The following is a 20,285-nucleotide window of genomic DNA, read 5'->3' on the forward strand; positions in this document are numbered from 1 at the left end:
CAACAGAGCCCCAGCTTTCACTCTGCCAGAGCCCCTCAACTCACAAACTGATACTTCTAGAGACTATCATTTGCTACATTTGAGTCTTCATCCATATAAAGTTAGCGTTACTTTTAAAAATTAGAACCATAATATAAACCAGTAAAAAAGGGCCTGACTGAGCCTTGGGCCCTGGGAGCAGGTCCTTGAGGCGGCCCGGCCCCTGCCCCGACTTGGGCAGGAGTGAGGCAGAGAGGGCTAGGGCTGGCCTTCTCAGAGCCAGCCCATAGGGCAGAACACTGACTCCAACGGAGGCCCAGGACAGAGGGAGCACGGCCTCTCTTCACCACCAGCAAGCAGAGGCTCTCAGCTTCCCAGCCTCGCTGTGTCTCCGTGCTCGGCCTCTGCCATGCGTCCCACACGTCTGGTCCAGGAGCATGAAGGGCGGGCTCGCCGGGCCACTGCTGAATGAGGGACACGGGCTCATAGGACAGGGAGGGGTGAGGCAGGGGCGGGAACCTGGTGGGAACCCTGGCCACGTCCCAGTGAGGGCACATGCACGGTAATGGTGCGTGTGTGTGTGTGGTGGAGGGGCCAGCACAAGCAGGGGCTGAGGGAGGAGATGGGCAAAGCCCAGGACCTTGGGATGGAGAGAAGCCCAAGCCGGGGCAAGGGTCCTGCCAGCAGGGGAGCAGCAGAGGAGCACGTGATCAGGGTGTTCCCCAGACTGAGGAAGGGGGGCCGCCCTCCCTGGAGGACCCGGCCTCTGTGACTGTCCCTGTGGAGTCGGCGTGGATGGCGGAGGGAGAGCTGGGCCCCACTGGTGGCGGGTGTCCGGGGCACAGGCTGGGGCGCTCTGCAGACAGGCAGCCCGTCCCTCAGGGGTCAGTGCAGCACCTGGTCCAGCTCGTACTTCTCACAGAAGCGGCTGGTGAAGGGCAGGCAGGTGAGGTACTCGATCCAGGGCCAGTGGATGGGGTAGACATAGAGCCAGATGACGAGAGAGGCAAAGAGGCCAGCAAAGACCAGCAGCGACATTAGGATAAGGGCGCGTTTGCGGTACTTGTCGCTGGTGCCGAAGGTGATGTAGGGCAGGAAGGCGAAGGCCAGCAGCAGGCCGCTGAGGAAGCCGAAGATGTGGGCAATGTTGTCGATCCAGGGCAGGAGGCCACAGATGAACAGGAACAGCACGACGGCCGACAGGTTGAGGAAGGCCTTCCAGGGCCGCTCCAGCAGCTGCCAGCTCTGGAAGAGCTCCACGAAGAGGCAGGCGAGGAGGCCGAACTGCGAACCCGCCGGGCCCACCTGGGGCAGGGCGGGGAGGAGAGCGGCGTCAATCCCAGGGGCCCGGCGCAAAGTCGGGGCGCAGCTGGGCGGTGGGAGCACCGGGACCCGGCTCCTCCTACGGGCGGGCTCCTCCCAGGGTTGGGGACCCCGCAACTGAGGCTCCTGGACCAGAGCCGGCCTCGTTGCATCCACTCTTTCTGCAGATACCGAGGACCGACCGCGTGCCCAGTGCGCGGCCCGTGCTGTAAGCCGGATAGGCCTACACCAGGCAGCAGACGGCGGGGTGGACAGACACCGAACAAGCCGAGGGCATGGGGTTGAACCTATGGGAAACCTGTCCCTGCTTCTATGGGTCACAAATGGTTGCACATTACAGATTTCATACAACTCAACCCACAGATACATGACATGCGGGTAGGAAGGCAAGGGTCACGGTCACGAAGAGAAATGAAGCAGAGAAAGAGGGCAAAGCGGGGGACAGGGGCTGGGAAGGTCTTTCTGGAGGTGATGCCTGAGCATGACGCAAAGGCATGGCTGTCCGCTGCCCCTGGGGACTAGGGGGTCAGCCAATAAGCCCACAGCTTAGCTGTCCATCTGCCGTCTGGCCCGGGAGGGGCCGCGCAGCCCTCTGGCGGCTCCGGGGGGGGCCACGCAGCCCTCTGGCGGCTCCGGGGGGAAGGGCGGAAGCAGCAGAGCTGGCCCTCCCCGCCCTGTCCCCTGTCCCTACCTCCGCCCGGTATGGGAGGAAGATGGCACTGGCGAGGTTGCCTGTGATGCCACTGAGAATAAAGATGATGGCAATGCGGTGCCAGCCGGCCAGCTTCTCCAGGTCCCGCAGGATGGTCATTTGGAAGACCACAGACACGAGGCAGTGCACCACGCTGGGGAGGGGGGCACAGCAGGCGTCAGCTGTCCCCTATCTGCCCCTGGCTGCCAGCCAGGAGTCCTCATCCACGGGCCAGAGCAGGGGAGGGGGGAGGGGGGCACGCGGGCAGCGCAGGGGTGTTGGGGGGGAGGGGAGGGCAGCGAGGAGCCTTTTACCCTGCGTGGAGGAACAGAGACAGCCAGAGCCTGTAGAACTGATCGGGGACCTCGGGGTTGAGGAAGGGCAGCAGCCCGCACACCTTGTCCAAGCAGTGCACCTGAGGGCAAGCAAAGCACGGGGCAGTCAGTGCCTGTGGCCTAGCTGGCCCCGATGTGGGGGTGGGGGGCACAAATCTGCAGGCAGTGGGGGGGGACACATGGCCGCCGTGCTCACCTCCTCACGCCTGGGGCCCCAGCAGGCCCCACCTTACCTGGGAGCAGAGTGTTGCCTCTTCGTGGAAATAGCCATGCATGAACTCACAGTACTCCCGGGTGGTGATCTCACAGCTGCGGGCCAGGGAGGCAAGGGGATCCGTCATAGCCCCAAGGGCCCCTGCCCACTGGCAGGAAGAGGTGCCCCTCTGCGGGGACCCTAGCTCTGGGCCAGGCTCCCCTTCATCCTGCTCACACCATGGACGACCCCTGAGTTGGGGAGGGAGGATACTAGCCCAGGGGGCGGGGGGCGACCGAGGGGCACGGGGCTGGCTGACCTGCCCTTGGTGCCAATGCAGCAGGGGCGGCCCTTGATCTGGCAATCCATGTGTAGGAAGCCGGTGCGGTTACTCCTGGCCTGCTCGGTGCAGATCTGCAGGGGGCAAGGGGGGACACCCACACTGGGTTGGGCCCCTGTGGCGGCAGGCACCCCACCTCCCGCCCTTCCTAGACCATTCTCTACCCCAGACACTCACTGGCCACTTGGTGATGTCATCGGGCCAGATGTGGGCGCCGCTCGAGGCTGGTTCCTCGCAGGTTCTGGAGGCAGAGGTCAGAGGGGGCAAAATGAGGAGCTGTGGGCGTCCCCCCAGCCTGTCACACCTACCCGCTAACATCCCCGGAGGAGGCATATAGGACACTCAACCCTGTCTTCTCACAGCCCAGCTGGGCCATCCTGGGACGGTACCTGGGGTCTTGGTGGCACACTGCCCCTGATGTCCGCTTCTGGCCCAGATCAGACTTATCCATGGGAGGCCCCGTATCATCCTGCCACTTGACAAAAGTGGCTAAAGTCTCCTGGAAGATGAAGGAAGGTTGGTTATGTCTAGGATCACACCATATCCATTAATGAGCAAGGGACCCTCTGGACAGGGGCTCTTCCCCTGGTCCCCAAGGCTCAGGCCTATCTCCCAGACCTCCACCCTCCGCTGACGTTCCTAAGACCTGGGAACATTACTTCCTTCACTTCTGCGGGGCTGGGGAGGTCAGCACTCTCCCTGTGCTGGGCCAAGTACGGGGGTGTATGGGGCCCAGAAGGAGAGAGGGGATGTGGTCACTGTCCTTGAGGGCCCCTCCGCTATGCCAGGGGCAAGGGAAGGTGGTGTACAGGGCCAGAGTGGGGCTGGCAGGGGCTGGAGGGCCTGGCCCCACCGAGCAGTCCTTCCGCTGGGTCTGAATGCAGCCCGAGTGGTCGTTCTGAACACAGCAGCCCGAGTCCCGCTCTAGGTCTCGCTCCCGAAGCACCAGCTGTTCGATCTGCTGGTCCTTCCGGATGCAGGGGGAGAACTTGGCTCCCAGGTGGATCAAATCAATCTGGGGGAGGGCAAAGAGTGAGCCTGGGCTCAGAGCTGGCCACTCGCTTTAGTTTCCCCTGGAGTCCCCCGGTGAGAGGGGCTCCTGGGCGGGCGACAGGGCCCCAGGGTTCCCTGCTGAGAAGCTGCCCATCCCTCTGGGGTCCTCACCGAGCTGGGGCCAATCCAGAAGTTCTCCTGCTGGATATACTTCACGCTCTCATACACACCTTTGTTCCTGAGCACCTGGTGCAGGGGCGAGGGGGGGTAGTCAGGGGTTTCCCCATCCCAGGGTAGGGACCCCAGCGTGGGGCTGAGAGGTAAAGCTACGTTGAGCCCAGAGCACCCTCCTGCATGGGCCAGGCTGTGGCCACGGGAGGGACTCCAGGGCTGATGATGCTGATGTCTCTCAGGGGTCTCAGGACCCCCCAAGGGGAGCACCCCTTCCTTAGCCTGACTCACCAGCTGGGTGGTGACGTGCTGGGCAAAGCCCACAGGTGCGATGCCGTACGTGCAGATCACCAGCAGTGTGATGATGATGTGGACAAAGGTCAGCCAGTAGGTGAAGTAGGGCCTGGGGACAGAGGTCCTGAATCAGCAGAGCCAAACCCACATCCCAACCTCAGCCTGCGGAGCCCAGCCCCCGTCAGCTCTCACTTGGTCTCTCCCTTCCCCTTCTGTTCCCCTCCAACTCATCCTTCACCACGGTGACTTTGAAAATCACCCCCAGGTCTCTCTCCCAGCTTAAACCCTTAGATGGCTTCATGCTTCCCCTGGAGTAAAGGCTGACATCACCGCCTCCTGCTGGCTGCAGGGCCTTACTGCGCCCACCGGCTTTCTCCTCTTACAGCTCCTGCACCAAACCATGATCCTTGCAGCCCCAGGGCCTTTGCACCTGGCATTTCCTTTGCCAGGGATGTTCTTCACATCTCTCTCTATCAGGCTACCTCCTGCTCATGCTGGCTGCAGCCCTCCCTGCCGGTCTGTCCACTCATGCTCTGTCCTCCTGGGACACTTGCTACACTCGTTACTCATTTTTTGGTTTTGGGTTTGATGTCGATCGGGTCACCACCTGTGGCACATGGTGAGAACTGCCCCTCCCCAAACCTCTGGTTGCCCCCTGACGGTCCCCTCACTCACAGAGCTTCTAACTGTCCCTCTGGCCCACCCTGCACCCCCATCCCTCCTGCTGGAGCTGTTCCAGGGCTCAATGAATCCTTGATGGCTGTTGGGGGCGGGACTAAGGACACAGGCCAAGAGAGTCAGGAGGGTGGAGAGGCAGCAAAGGGCCCAAGGAGCCTTCCCAGGCGACACGCGTGCTCGTGGGGACACCCTGAGGGCTTGTCCCCGCTCTCCTCTCCTGCGCCTGCTGACTACGGGGTGCCACAGGAGAGGGACCGTCGGGGTATGGGGCAGTTGTCCGCGGTTGTCCGCCCTTCTCGTCCCGCCTACCGAGGAGGGACTCCGGAGGGCAGGACGCTCAGCCAGCCCGACCCCAGCAGGCAGCCCCCGGCCCGCCGGCCGCTCACCGGTGGCTGTCGAAGCTCTCCAGCTGGCGCTGCACGGTGCTGCTGATGCTGCGGCGGTAGCTCCGGTTCAGCCAGTTGCCCACCACGCCCAGCCCGTAGTGCCGCTTCTTGCGGTCGAAGGCAAAGTGCTTCACCCTGGACGCGATGCGCTTGCCGCGCCTGGCCCTGTCCACCAGGCCTCGGCCATGCTCCTTCTTCCTGGGGGGTGGGGGGGTGGCTCTCAGCCTGCTGCCCCCGGCCCCCCATGTTCCAGAAGGGGGCTTGGGGGAAGACTGGGGGTCTGGGGAGCCCTCCTGAGCTGCGCCTCCTCCCTGCTCCCCGGAGGAAGGATGCCCAGACTCACAGAGGCGTCTGCACCCCATCGGGGGAGACTGGGGAGGCTGAGCGTGGGATGCCCCGGAAGTAGCTGGCCGAGAGTGGGGGAGACTCAAACACGTCATCGGGCATGGAGCTCATTTCCTCCTGCGGTGGGGTGGAGCGGGGGACACAGAAAAAGACAGGACCTCAGTTCAAGGACAGGACAAAGCTAGACGGGCTCTTTGGGAGGGAAGGGGAAGGCTTGTGCCCATCCACCCTGACCGTGGCTCTCCAGGCTGGTCCCCCGCCCTGCCAGGTCCTCCACAGGAAGACGGTGGCCCAGGAGTCCCACAAGGTGGCCCATCCCAGCCCACCCATGGGCCTCTGGATCCCTCAGGGGCTCCCGGCAGAGCATGATCAAGGCCAGGTTGCCTCTCCTCACTCCCAGGCCACCCCATGCCCTGTGCCCGAGGCCCACACCCCATGCTTGCCTTACTAAAAAATGAGGAGTCAAATGTGTCTGCGCCATCCACCACGTCCTCCTCCAGGAAGCTGGGGTAGGCGAAGCTGCGTTTGACCACGCGGCACCGCTGGCCCGTGGCATCCAGCACGGAGCGGCCCTGTGACAGGGCAGAGGCCCGGCCATCAGGCCCAGATCAGGGGCCACTACCCCTGCCCCCTCCAAAGGAACTGTGAAGCCCCTCCTCCCGGGGCAGCACCCTGGGAGATGGGACCTGGGACCCTGCCCAGAGCATGGAGTGAAGCTTCCGTAGCCCTGAACCCACGGCTCTCTCCAAGATTTTCGGTTATTCTCACCCTGCTGACCTCCTCACCTCTGGCTGGGGCGGCTACCTCCCGCGCACTAGTTCTGTACCCTCACCCACCACACTCGGGCCATCTCCCCCAGCTGCAGCTTCCTGGCACAGCACCGCCAGCCCACGTCTGCCTCTTGGACTCCAGTCGGTGGCTTCTCCTCCCATAAGCCCCTCCTCACTAAAATCCCATCAAACCACATGCTGCTCCCCTGATGGGCCAAGCCCCTTCCACCTCCAGGCCTTTGCATGGGCCCTTCCCTCCGCTGAGAATACTGTTCCTTTCCTTCCTTCCCTGGGGAGCTTTCCCTTATTTTTCTGGATTCCAGCCCAAATGCCTGTCCCAACATCAGCCCCTCCCTTACGCAGGCCCCCCTCTCATCACGCTGAGTAGTGATACCAGCCCCCTCCTGGCTGGAAGCCCTTCCAGGGCGGTGACACTGGCTCGGTCCGCCCCACAGTCCCCGCGCCCAGCACATCACAGGCACTGAGCGAACTTGGGTGAAGGGTGGTCCCTACACAGGTCACTTCCTGCTTTCCCAGCTCGGGTGGGTGCAGAAACCCACTTCCAGAACCATGGAGAGCTGGGTCTGAGAGGACGTGGGCGGGGCTCCTGGGCTGCAGGGCCCCTCCCTCTGCCCTTAGCACAGTCTGGTGGGGTGGGGGATGCTCTGGGAAGAGGGGGGGAAGGGGGCGCCGGGCAGAGGCGGGGAGGCATCCTCACCTTGAGGAGGGCGGCGGCAGCCTGAAAGCTCATGTGGGCCACAGACATCCTCTTGCGGCGGGGCAGGTGGGAACAGCCGGAGCGGACGCTGCTGAAGGAGGTGAGGGACAGGACCCCTGGGGTCAGCGGTGGGTGCGGGGCATGGGGCCTATCCACCTCGTCTGGGTGACGGAATGCCCGTCCACGGGCCAGGGGATCCACAATCTGGAAGGGAGGGCAGGAGTGAGCAGAGCTGGGGGTCCCGGGGCCGAGGCACCTGCCACTCCCCCCCCCCCCCACCCCACCCCCACAAGGGAGCCCACCTTGGGCATCCTGCAGGGCTTCGGGGACTCAGCACCCTGGAAGGAGGGCACCTCCTGGCTGGGGAGCTCCAGGTCGCGCTGGCACGAGGGCTTGAGCCGGCCGTAGCGCACGCTGCAGTGGTGGAGGCTCCGGCGCTGCCAGTGCTGTCGCTTGGCCTCCCAGTCACCGCTGACCCCGAACCACTGGGCCGTGCCCCTGCGGGAGCACACGGAGCCGTGGCCACGGGGGCCTCCATGACGCCCACGGCAGGACGGGGAGTGCACGTTGGCGGGGGTCACAGGAGGGGTGGGCAGGGCAGGTGACGCGGGAGGGGCCGGGGGACAGGGCACGTGTGCGTGCCGTGCAAGGGGCAGACTGGCTCCCCCTCTGGCTCCTGGGTTGGTACCCGATGACCAGACGGAGAGGGGTAAACAGAGTCCGGGGCCAAGCCGGGCTGGGCAGGCCTTGGGGTCCCTTCTGAGGGCCAGACTCTCCCCTGCAGCCCTGGCTCCTTGAACCCCCAGCCTCCAGACTGTGACTTTCTACAAGACACCTTGGGCTTCAGTTTCCTTCCCCTGCGCCTCCCCCCCCCCCCGCAATATGCACGTTCCAGCCCTGCCCTACTCCTTCTTCTTAGAAGGGGACACAGAGGCCGGCCCAGCAGAGGTCCCCAGGGCTGCTAGGGGCAGGAAGGGTGCTCACTTGCGAATGCTCTGGGAGAGGGAGGCCTGGCGGCGGAAGCCAGGGCGCTTCTCTGAGCTGCCCTCCTGCCATCGTCCCCGTGGCTCCTGGAGGCTGACACTCTTCACGTAGGCTGGGTTCCTGGGCCTCTGTGGGAGGCAGGGCAAGAGGACAGGCTGGGACTTGGTGGAGCCCAGACCCTGGGCTCGCTCTTCTTCGGTCCCCTACACCAGAACCCTGAGAACACACCTTGCTCCTAAGGTACATATCTGAGCTGCTTTCCTTCCAAATGTAAAGTCACCTTCTCTCCACACTTCAAGGAACCCTAACGTGATTTCCCAACTCCCTAACCAGTGCTCCCCCTTGGCTCCCTGTATGCAAAACAGCCCCCGGGGTGAGTGGGTGGCACCAACACAGGACCCCTTTTATGCCCCAGGACACTGCTTCAAGGCTGCTCTCAATAAGCCCTTTATGGAGTGTTGGTCCAGCCCGTCTTCATTTCCATTCTCCGGGGGAGCCAGGCGCTACGGGGTCAGCTGCTGACGCCCTAACCCCCCGAGTCTGCCAGCCCCTCGGGGAGGGGGCCCAGGGCAGGAAATGGAAACCGCCGGGACTGGTAGAACCGGGAGCCTTTCTCGAGGACTGTGCTCCCGGTCTCCCCATCCACTGACCACTAGGAGATGCAGCTCCTGCGCTCAAGGCTCATTCCATGTGACACTGGGGCGGGGGAGGAGGGAGCGCAGGCCTATGTCACTGAGGCTCAGGCAGAAGGGGCCGCCTCCGCCCCAGTGGTATTGCATGGGCACAGCTGTGGCTCCCCAGTGAGCCTCCGGGCTGCCCCCTTACCTGGGGAAGCATGCTGGCCTGCTCTCCCGGCGCCGGGTTCTCGGGAGGTGGGATGGTGATGGACAGGTTGGGCGGCTTCCGGCTCTGCAGGCGGCTGCTGGACACAGAGGAGACGCTCTCGCCATTCTTGTCAGCGGAGGCCATGGTGGGCTGGGGGCAGGGCGACTGGAGTGAAAACAGGGAGAGGGGGTATGAGCGTGTCGACAGGTGGCAAGACAGAAAGGGACCTGGGGGCCCCGGTGCCAGGGCGGGTGGCCCGGGCCGAGAACCACCTGCAGAAGCCTAACTCTGGGGTCCAAACCACCCGGGGAGAGACTGACTTTGAACTGGGTGGGGTCAGATAAATAGGTCTATTTCTGTCCTTTGTTTGCATTCCAGGCCCTCAGGGGCCTGGGGAATCCCCACCTTTCCACCTCCTTCCCTTGGTGGTCTCTCTGCTTCAGGCCAAGAACCACACCCAGAAAGGAGCTGAGGGCAAAGGACAGAGCTACAGTGACCTTGGCCGCCTGGTCACCCTGGTCAACATAGGCCAGGGGCCAGAGGACAGCTTCCTTGACCTTGGGGCAGGGCTTGGTGGAGGACAAGAAGGCTCCAGGGCAACCCGGTGCTCTATCCGCAAACAAGAGGTCCACAGCTGTGCGGGGAGCAGGTGGTTCTCCGAGGAGCCGTCCCTGGGTTTCTAGCAAGGAAGTGGTAGCTCAGCCTCATTACCAGACAGCCGGGAAAGCCACCACACTGGTTCCTGTCCCTTGGGCTGCCTGGTTCCTTTTTCAAAGGTAACTGAAACTGTCACCTGTTTGTACTTTTATCTTTTTGTGGAGGAAAAATGTTAATCCCAGTGATAAAATGGCATATGCTCATTGCAGAAACAAAACACAAAAATGACTCTGACAATTATAAAGCAGAAAGTGAACTCCCAGTCTGCCCGTCACCCCGTCTTCCAAGAAAGAGCCTCTTTGCACCTGGAGGAGGATACACGTACTTAAAATTTTACACGCTCACACCGTATCCTTTCTTCTGTAGGCTGCACATCAATGCATACAGACAGATCTATCTTTTTCTTTTTTTTTTTTTAAGTAGGCTCCACACCCAGTGTGGAGGCCCACAGGGAGTCTGAGCTCACGACCCTGAGATGGAGACCTGAAGATCAAGAGTGGGATGCCCGGGGGCGCCTGGGGGCTCAGTGGGTTAAAGCCTCTGCCTTCGGCTCAGGTCATGATCTCGGTCCTGGGATCGAGCCCCGCATCGGGCTCTCTGCTCAGCAGGGAGCCTGCTTCCCTTCTTCTCTCTGCCTGCCTCTCTGCCTACTTGTGATCTGTCAAATAAATAAATAAAATCTTTAAAAAAAAAAAAAAAGAGTGGGATGCCCAGCCGACAGAGCCCCCCAGGCATCCCTACCTTACCTTTCTTGATGACTGCAAAGATTTCGCTGAGTGGAATGCACCAAGATTTAACCAGACTGATGGCTGTTTGGGGTGTGTTTGGCATTTGGGACTCCTGTCCAGTGTTAACCAATGCCCTTGCCTAGACCGTGCACCTGTCCCAGTGCTATCCCAAAACGAACTTCTAGAAGTGGAACTGCTGGGTTGGAGAGTAAGTTCAGCCTGAATTTCAGTGGATCCTGGGAAATGGCCCTGCCAAGAGAAGGGGGCAGTTTACCCCCCTTCCCCGCCCCCGCCCAGATCTGGGGCTTGTCCATACTCGCTCGTGGCCCCCACTCCCACTTCCCCTCCAATTCCACCAGAATCACCGCTCTGCCTGTGCTATCCTCCTCCCTTCCTCATTCGCTCTGCTCTTTCTCTGGCTAAAATCCTTCACTTTCTCCTCTCCCCACTTCCTGAAGCTGCTGGAGCTGACCTGGTTTCCCTTCTCCCAGCACAAGGCCAGGGACTCCACATCTACCTGCCGACACAGTGTTGACCCCGGCTATGCGGAGACCCGGGGAGAGTCACATGGGAGCCCTCTAGGTAAGGCCATGGGACCAACGTGTGACAGAAAGGTGACACAGCAGCCACACGTGGCCTGAGTCCGTCCATCCCCTCCACCTCTATGCAGCCCCCCAGAGCCACCATCTTCTTTCCACTGAGGGGTCACAGCAGCCTCCTGACCCTTCCACCAGCTGCCCCTCGCGTCCCCAGCCTCATGACCACCCTCCACACAGCAACAGACGTCACCTTTTAAAACCACCAATCACACCACGTCTCTCTCTGCTCAACACTGTCCCAGGATTTCCCGTTCTCACCTAAAGTCCATGCTTCTCACTGGGGTCTCTGGGCCCCAAGTGGCTCTGTGTCCTCCTCGCCCCTGCACCGGCCACTCTGAACCCCTCCCTACCTAGCACCTGCTAAGCTCTGTTAGGAGGCACCGAGGGGTCACGGTCAAAAGCATGGGGCCTCTTGGTGGCTCAGTTGGTTGAGCGTCTGCCTTAGCCTTGAGTCATGATCCCAGGGTCCTGGGTTTGGGCCCTGCATCGGGCTCCCTGCTTGGCAAAGAGCCTGCTTCTCCCTCTCCCTCTGCCTACTGCTCCCCCTGCTTGTGCTCCCTCTCTCCCTGTCAAATAAATAAAATCTTAAAAAAAAAAAAAAAAAATCCTGCCACTCACTGGGTGGTCTGGCCTTGACCTGCACTTGACCATGAGTCACCCACATCCTCGTTTTGTAAGGAGGGAAAGACCTCCCCCAGGAGAGGCGCCCTGAGCATCAAATGAGAGAATGCATGACGCACACCTGGGCAGTGTGCGGACACAGAAACTTGTTCTAGAATGTTCACAGCAGCATGGTCATCAGAGCCAAAAGGTGCAAACAACCCAGAGGCCCATCGACAGACCAACGGAGAAACAGAGCCTGTTCCATCCACATAATGGGATTGAGTCAGCCAGGAACAGGAGAGCAACACCGACACGGGGTCCAGCACGGCTGAACCTTAAAGATGTTATGTGAAGTGAGAGAAGCCGGACTCCAAAGACCACATGCTCTGGGAGTCCATTCATATGAAAGTCTGAGATAGGAGGGGGTAGGGGGACAGCAGCTAAAGGGTGGGTCTCATTCTCAAGCGATGGAAGGTTGCACAGACCTGTGAATATACCAGAAACCACTGAATTGTACACTTTTTTATTTTTTTTTAAGATTTAATTTATTTATTTGACACAGAGAGAGAGAGAGTGGGAGAGGGAACGGAAGCAGGGGGAGTGGGAGAGGGAGAAGCAGGCTTCCTGCTGAGCAGGCAGCCCCATGCAGGGCTCGATCCCAGGATCCTGGAATCATGACCTGAACCGAAAGCAGATGCTTAACGACTGAGCCACCCAGGCGTCCCTGAATTATACACTTTAAATGTATCTAGTTTATTTGGATTAAATGGACTAAATGTGAATTACAGCTCAATGATGCTGTTGAAAAAGTCTCAGGCAGGTACCCCATAAACATTCGGCCTCTGCCTGTGTTCAGCTTTCTATCCTCGTATCAGATCATCACACAATAGAGCAGGTGGCTCCTTCCTATCATTCTGGTTCCAGCTTGGGTGCCACCGCCTCCAAGGAGCCCTTCCTGACTGCCTGAAGCAGCTCTCCCACTCCTGCTTCAAGCCTCTCCACGGCTTTACCCTGGTCACCTTCCTCTCTCTGGCATATTCCCTGCAGCACCACCCCCTCCAGCAGAGTACTGGCCCACAGGTAGTGTCCATACGTATTGGCTGAAAAACAAAAAAGCAAGCAAAGCGGCAGGTGCCTTGGGTGCAGCCACGCAGCTACCCAGGGTCCTACCTTCTGGGTTTGGACTGAGCTCCCTGCTTCCCGGGTCTTGCTGCAGGGGTCTTCAGAGCATGTTCTAGTCCTTCCCTCACTCTATGCAGATGCTCTGGGGTCGGTCCAGCTTCAGCTCCGTGTAAAGGTGGACAGATGCCAAGGTAAGAGGCTTCCAGGCCAAATGGGTCCGCTCGCTTGGCACGCACAGCCTATAGGGAGGGAAGGGCAGGTTCAAGCAGGCGCGCTGGAACGACGCATCTTTCAATCTTCCTGACCTCAGTCTCTGCATCTATAAAATGGGGTAATTCCATGGGCCTCATGGGTGAGGGATTAGGAGATCTGCTCTCCTGCAGTAAGGACCTCCACTCTGGGCCAGGAATCCCAAATCAGGACAGTCCCTATTTTTTGTGTGCGTCAATGTAACTCCATGAGAAACGTGTTGGCTTCTTCTGATTAAGATTTCCTTTCAAACAGAGTAAGACAGATGTTGAAGGCAGCATCCAAATGACTTACAAGTGTTTCTTTGGGGGCACCTGGGTGGCTCAGTGGGTTAAAGCCTCTGCCTTCGGCTCAGGTCATGATCCCAGGGTCCTGGGATCGAGCCCTGCATCGGGCTCTCAGCCTGCCTCCTCCTCTCTCTCTGCCTGCCTCTCTGCCTACTTGTGATCTCTGTCTGTCAAATAAATAAATAAAATCTAAAAAAAAGAGAGAGAGAGAAAAGGGTTTCTTTGTTATTGTATCAGCTCTTTAACTAATTGAGATCAAACCCACACAACGTAAAGTTAAGCGTTTCAGAGGGAATGCAGCAAGCTCGCCAGGTCTTGCACACAGGAGCTCTGCAGCAGACCCTCCCTTAGCAGAACCCCGCAGGCTACTGGGGGCGGGCAGGTCAGTCCTCAGGAGCGCCAGGCTTGGCTCCTCACATCCATTATCCCACTTTGTCCTCAAAACACCTTTGAAGGTAGACATCTCCCATTGCTCCCATTTCATGGATGGGAATGGAGGGGGGCTCAGAGGGGTTAAGTAACTTGCCCATGCTCACACAGCCAGGAAGGGAAACAGCTGGGTCTTTTCAGGAAACAGGAGCCCCCCCCCCACTGCCACCAAAGCTAGGGCACACTGGGGGCTGGACAGATCCCTATCAGGGTGACCCAGTATAGTCCAGTCTGGAAGGAAACTTAGTTTTATTCAACAGCACTTTGCAAACTCTGTTCCTCAGCGGCCTGGGGTTACCCAGAGGGGTACGTGGGCAAACCGGCTGGGGCCAGGTCTGTGCCCTCCCTCTGATTTCACGGGGTGGCAAAGTGTTCCAGCTATAAGACAGAGGAACTCTGGGTGTGCGGGGGTGCCCGACGGGGGATCTGAGGCAGAGCTGGGGGCCCAGGATGCTTTCTGCTTCAGGGTTTGCCCAATAGACCGGGCATCCTTACTTCTATCCCGAAGTGCTGGGAGTCCTGACTCCACACCTCAGGGCAGGCCGGCAGCGGGCGACAAGGCCCCTGAGAGATGACGGGCAGATGGGCCTCAGTGCCAGGCCAGCTGGCTCCTCAGATGCCACTTTACCTCTACTCTGGGGGCAGCTCCAGGACAACAGCCTCCCCTGGGGCCACTGCATGGAAAGTTCTGCGGTTTGGTCTCCTTTGGGATCGGGGGCAGCAAGAGGGCACCAGGCAGGCGCTGTTCTGCCCCAAGGAGGGAAGGAGGCAGACGGTGGAGGAAGGCTGGGAGAAAAGTTAGGATGATCTGCTGAGTCTGAGCTTGGGTGAGGTCATCAAGCACGTAGGCTCCCTCTGGAACTCCCTGCTGATCACACTTTCCCAGAGTAAGCATCCAGTGCCCTTCAGAACCTGTCTCCACCCACAGCAGACACACATTCCCTGCAGGTCCCCTGGCCCCTACTTCCTCACCTGAGGCCCTGCACCTAGCACAGCAGGCTCCACCTCATCCCCTGGGCAGCTGAAATGTCACCTCCTCCAGGAAGTCTGCCCTGTCAGCATCGGGCAGAATCAACCACTTTCTCACCTGCCTCCTCTACCATACTGCAGACACCGGGCTGTGTATAGGTGTCCCCCTCCCAGAGCAGCACCAAATCTGGAAGTTGGCTTCCACTAATGGCTAACGGGATGGAAGCAGGGCGGGGGGAGGGGGCATATGCACCGTTGCAGACTGTCAGTCCACATGGACCCCAGACTAAAACTATCCCTCCCCCCAATCCTGCACTCAGCCCAGGAAGGGAGTGGCCCACTCTGGAAGGCTCCAGGAGGTATTCTCTGCTCTGCTGGGGATCTGTGACCATTGTGGGCTGAGGACAGCAGATGCAGTCCCGGGATGAGCCCCCACTGGACCTCCCGCTCCCCTCTCTCAGCACAGCCCAGACTCCCCGGCCTGCCCTCCCATCCCAAAGCCATAGCACCCTGGTTGGGCCCTCCGGCCTGGCCTCCACAGTGTTGCTGGCATCTGTGCCAATGTCCTGATGCTGGGGAGACCGGACTGGCCCCAGGGGACTTCTGGGGGCCACAGGGAGAAGTGGCTGCACCCTGGAGAGCAGAGGCAGTGCTGGGGGTACACCTCCCTGGGGAGGAGTGGGGTATCTAAGAGAGCTATTTTCACCATCTTCATGGTCAGTGCCGAGTCCTAGCCTGGAGCCAGCTTTACTCCTTGGCCTCAGTTTCCTTCTCTGTTAAGCAAGGGACTCGGGGGCGCCTGGGTGGCTCAGTGGGTTAAAGCCTCTGCCTTCGGCTCAGGTCATGATCCCAGGGTCCTGGGATCGAGCCCTCCATCGGGCTCTCTTCTTAGCAGGGAGCCTCCTTCCTCCTCCTCTCTCCCTACTTGTGATCTCTGTCTGTCAAATAAATAAATAAAATCTTAAAAAAAAAAAAAAAGGCAAGAGACTCCGACGAGGTGATGGCCCAGCTTTGACGCCCACCAAGCCCACAGCTTAGTACAAAACACCACTTTCCTACAGCCCCTCTCCACCAAGAAGGGGAGGGCCTACTCCTGAGACTTCCCCCAACTTGTGCAGAAATGGTGGGCAGGTGTACCAGAAGCCCAGTGTCTTCCTTGGGGTGGTGGGGGGCAGAGGGTAGGGCTGGCAGTACGGGGGGGGCCACAGAACCCAAGTCTTGGGGATGGCTGAACCCAGATGGAAAAAGTGCCGGAGCTTTGGGAGGACCCCGCCCTACCCGTATCTCCCCCGCCCCAGAAATGCTTGCTCATTGCAGAGGAAATTGTGACATCCTGGGACAAGGCTTCCTCCTGGCCCAGTCACATCCGCTGCTCTAAGACCCCAGGGCTGCCGCAGCACCCAGCCTGTGGGCTAGGGAGAGGTGGGGGGCTTGTGTGAAAGGTCTGAGAGCCTGCCCCACCCAGCGAGGCCAATGCTGGATCCTGGCCTCAGTGGGGCCTTCTGCCCCCGCCCAGAGTAGCAGGGCCTGGGTAAGGGCAGAGACTTCGGGGGGAGGGGGGGAGTCCATCACAGGGTGCGGGTGGGGCAGATGCAAATCATCCTGAGGTGCCCAAGTGTTGGTACTTCTGTACCCCCCTCCCCCGCCCCCCTACAACCAGTGATATAACCCGGCTAAGAGCAGCCCAGATCAGGCACACAGGACAGAAATGCAGACTCAGAAAGCACTCACTGATGCCGCTGGACAATCTGGTTTCCCCACAAAGGGTGGGGCTGGGCATTGCTGGCTAAGCCGCGGCCCCGTAGACACAGCCACAGTGAGCAAGGCCTCGGCCGGGGAGGTCTCCCCACAGAGCTCTTCCTGGGCAGGCTCAGGCAGGGTGCTGGATGAGCATCCCCTCTCCTCGAGCCCGTGTGGCCCCACTGTCCCCTCGCCACCTGCCCCCAGGGATCTGACTCCAGTCCCTTCTCTCCCTCCCCACGCGCCGGCCCCCCAGGCACACCAGCTGGCTTCTGAAGGCTCCCCTGGTCTCGCTAATGGCAATGGGGTCTCGGCAATCCCCAGGCTCTGAGGACCTCCAGAACCAGGACGGGGAGTCAGCAGCTGCAGCTCTGGACGGAAACAGGAGGCTACTGACTTCGGGGCTTGGCCTGTGTGGCCGGAACTGGGGACAAAGGGAAGAAAGGGGCCCTTGGACAAGGGGTAACAAGCATCCCCTCCAGCAAAGAGGCGGACCACTATTAACTACTAGGCTCAATCAGGAAGTTAAGGGGACCTCCCGGGGTGGGGGTGGGGGGGCACACATGTCCCCTGAACCAAGGAAGGAAACTGGCCCCCCCGCCCGGGCTTGCAGCTGTGGGTGAGTGGAGGGAAGGAAGATGGCCCGGGGCTGCTGGGAACCTGTCTGTCCCCTGATGAATCACAGAATGATAGGGTGACAGCCAGGAGCAAGGAAGTGGCCTCTCTCCGCTGCTTCCCTGCCACAGAAACTGAAACCGGCTGGTCCCTCCCCACAGCCTTCTGGGAACCAGGGCGTTTTTAGAAAGCTGCAGAGAGGAGAGGAAGCTGACCCTCGCCCACTGTGCAACCCCCAGCAAAATCCCGAGTTCTGCTGACCTCAGGGGAAGTGGCTCCAGCTCCCCTCGAGACCCGGAAAGGAAAGCTTATGTAAAGGCTGTCATCTAACCCTGTCTCCCAACAGGCGTCCCGATGGCCCTGACTCACCCCAACACCTCCCTGCACTGCCAAGAGCGGGCTGGAGCAAAGGGCAGGGAAGTGCCCAGCAGACGCTGAGGGTCTGGGGACAGGACTTAGGAAGAGAGAAGGCAGAGGCAGAAAGGGAAGGGGACACAGGGTCCCTGTCAGAGGCTACGAACTCTAAGTCACTTGCTGGTCAGTTAGAGAAACCAGCGGGTCGCCCCGTCCCTCTCTTCCCTCCCAGCGAGCACCCACTTCCCCAGAGGTGCAAGTCCACGGACTTGACTGTACTTCAGGGCTGGGAGGCTTCGCTGCCCAGTACAGAGAAAAACTGAAAGCACCTGCGGGTTTGCGCCCCTCCCACAGGGAGAGCCCCAATGTCTCCACCCTCCCTTAAAACCTTAAAAGCCTTTGCTCAGGGGCGCCTGAGTGCCTCAGTGGGTTAAAGCCTCTGTCTTCGGCTCGGGTCATGATCTCAGGGTCACGCTCTCTGCTCGGTGGGAAGCCTGCTTCCCTCTCTCTCTCTGCCTGCCTCTCTGCCTACTTGTGATCTCTGTCTGTCAAATAAATTTAAAAAAACTCTTAAGAAAAAAAAAAAAGCCTTTGCTCAAACTCAGTTCAGAAGATAAAGAAGGGGGGAGGGGGCAGCTGGTTCAGGGGCTTGGTGACCCACTGGCTTTGCCCCATCAGACCCCAGGTTCTGGACTCCCCGTGACCCAGTTACCGTGGCTTGGGTGGCACGGCCAACCACAGACACCGGAAGTGGGTGCTGGGCTCCAGGCCCAGAGTAGGAGTACATGGAAGTTGGAGGGGGTGCCAAGTTCTTAGAGTGGGGCAGACCCCAACATCCCTTTGTCCCACCCGCCAGGCTTTCTCGGGACCATGCGCCAGTGGGGCGGGCAGAGACGTGAATGTCCCAACCTCTGCAGGGGGCCCCGCGTACGGGAGGCCAGCCGGGCTGGGATGCAGGGTAGGCAGCACTAAATGCCACCAGGTGTCCCCAGCCGGACACAGTGCTGGACCCTGCCCTTCTAGGTGCCCTCCCGGAGGGCGCTCTGGAACTTTCTGGACTCTACAAGCTGTCTGTGGAAGCACACAAGGGGACGGCGGCTGAGCAGGGCTGCAGGTGCCCTCCCACAGCCCGGGGAAGCAGCAGCTCCCAGAGCCTGGGGGCCAACTGCTACCTGGGGACAACAGAGGGAAGGGAGCACCGGGGCTGGTCCCCGGGGGCCCTGCCCAACAGCCCAGCCTCCGCTGGGAGGGTGACCTGTCCTAGTTCTGCTGCTCCCTGAGCATCGCCATGAAGGTGAGGAGTGGGGGAGGCACTGGGGGTCCAGAAGGCCCTGGTCCTTTCTGGGTCTGATACCAGGGCACAGGATGGCTCCTGGAGAGGGACACCGTGTCGACCTGAGCTTGACGCCAGCTGGCTTTGTTCCAAACATCGAAGAGGATTTGCCTCTCTCAGGATCTCGAGGTACTGGAAACTGTTTTTTTGTTTTGTTTTGAAGTTTATTTTTTTGGTAATCTGTGCACCCAGCGTGGGGCTAGAACTCACAACCCTGAGATCCAGAGCCGCGAGCTCCACCCACTGAGCCTGCCGAGTGCCCCTAGGAACTGGGTTTTCACTGGTCCTTAGCACTGGCAGAGGCCTAGACCCTGCTCGGAGGTTAGGGGAAGGGTGGCTTGCAACGTGGGTTGGGGAGCAGGGGAGGCCCGCTTCACTCCTGCTGGGAGCTCCCTGACACCTGGAGGTGACAGGCTGTTTCCAGACATGAGCACACTCAGTACACAGACCAGGGCTCTGTCTTGGGCTTGCAAGGGTGGGGTCCACCTAATTTCTACCCGGCTCCTTGTGGCCTGGCTCTAGACAGTGCAAACACTGTCCAGCTGAGGCAAAGGGGTCTCGGGTCCAACCCTCAACGTTGGGTACTCTTAGACAAGCCACTTAACGTCTGACCCCAGTCTGTTTATGCTAAAGGATGCTAAGCAGCCCCCCAGGAGTCTGAAATCTGGGCAGCTCTGTCCCCATTAGCTGGGGCTTACCTTGGGTGTGGGCGCCGCGGAGGGACAAAGGCTGACTTATCATAGCTCACAGAGAGGTAAGCACCTGGCCCAGGGTCATTTAGTCAGAAGTCAGGCCCTGGGCTGCCCTGGATCCCCTCATCTTGATCCACTCAGGCGGGGGCTCTGGGTGCCCCTCACTTCTGGCGGCCCAGGCTGGCCCCACAGCTGGGAGGGAGCGTGCCAGGCAAACAATTTTCAGCTTGTAAACAGTCATTAAGGAGCTAATAAACCCGACTTCCCAGAACCCTGCCCCAGAGTTTGCGGCTTCCCCAGAAGAGGTTGGCCTCAGCCCCTATGACGACCGAGCTTCAGGGCACTTGGACGTGGGCCCAGGCAGGCCATTAAGGCTGGGGGTGTAAGGCTTTGTCAATCCCGCCTCACCGCAGCCCCCTGCCTCACGCTGGGGCAGCACGGATTCACTCGCTATGGAATGAGGAGGGCTGTGGGGCAGGGCGGGACAAAGACAGGACTCAAACCCTGGCCTGGCCACTTACCTGCCAGGAGATCTCAGCCAAGTTACCACTTCGGAGCCTTGGTTTCCTCTGCTGTGAAATGGGCTGAGGTCCCTCCAAACCCGCCGATCCAGCAGAGATGACATCAGATGATGAATGGACGGGGCCTGGCACACAATCAAGGGCCACTAATTGGTGGCTTCTTTTATTCCTGGCTGACCGCTGCTCACTGAGTCTCTCTATCTGAGCCGAGAGCCCCGGAGGTAACAGATCTCTATTTGACAGGTGGGGAAATTGAGGCTCAGACACGACCCCTGTCCCGGGTCCCATTGTTGGGCACGCGCGGAGGTGGGGGGGTCCTGCCACCCTGGAACTGGTGAGGCGAAGTGGCCAAAGTACGGGCC

At 60.3% G+C, this 20,285-nt stretch overlaps 1 protein-coding gene across 3 annotated transcripts; it reads right to left on the reverse strand.

Annotated features, from left to right (window-relative positions):
* Positions 1-118: 118 nt before the first annotated feature.
* On the reverse strand, positions 119-20,037 carry LOC111160311 (rhomboid 5 homolog 2). Of its 3 annotated transcripts, none has more exons than XM_022523305.1 (18): positions 19,924-20,037; positions 12,783-12,973; positions 9,026-9,190; positions 8,201-8,328; positions 7,519-7,714; positions 7,217-7,420; positions 6,172-6,300; positions 5,727-5,845; positions 5,384-5,581; positions 4,317-4,428; positions 4,026-4,100; positions 3,715-3,876; positions 3,251-3,360; positions 3,039-3,102; positions 2,841-2,935; positions 2,562-2,637; positions 2,308-2,408; positions 946-1,284 (listed from the first exon to the last, which is right to left on the reverse strand). In XM_022523305.1, the coding sequence occupies exons 3-18, from the start codon at positions 9,167-9,169 to the stop codon at positions 1,017-1,019; spliced, it is 2,181 nt and encodes a 726-aa protein (XP_022379013.1). In that variant the 5' UTR covers positions 9,170-9,190; positions 12,783-12,973; positions 19,924-20,037; the 3' UTR covers positions 946-1,016. The 3 variants fall into 3 exon arrangements, with proteins under 3 accessions (XP_022379011.1, XP_022379013.1, XP_022379012.1); XM_022523304.1 differs by having other exon boundaries at positions 1,219-2,147; XM_022523303.1 differs by lacking the exons at positions 12,783-12,973; positions 19,924-20,037 and adding an exon at positions 1,994-2,147 and having other exon boundaries at positions 119-1,284.
* Between the last annotated feature and the right edge of the window lie 248 nt (positions 20,038-20,285).

This window comes from Enhydra lutris, unplaced genomic scaffold (genome assembly GCF_002288905.1).
Source record: "Enhydra lutris kenyoni isolate GAN:26980312 unplaced genomic scaffold, ASM228890v2 scaffoldscaffold75, whole genome shotgun sequence".
Classification (NCBI taxonomy): domain Eukaryota; kingdom Metazoa; phylum Chordata; class Mammalia; order Carnivora; family Mustelidae; genus Enhydra; species Enhydra lutris.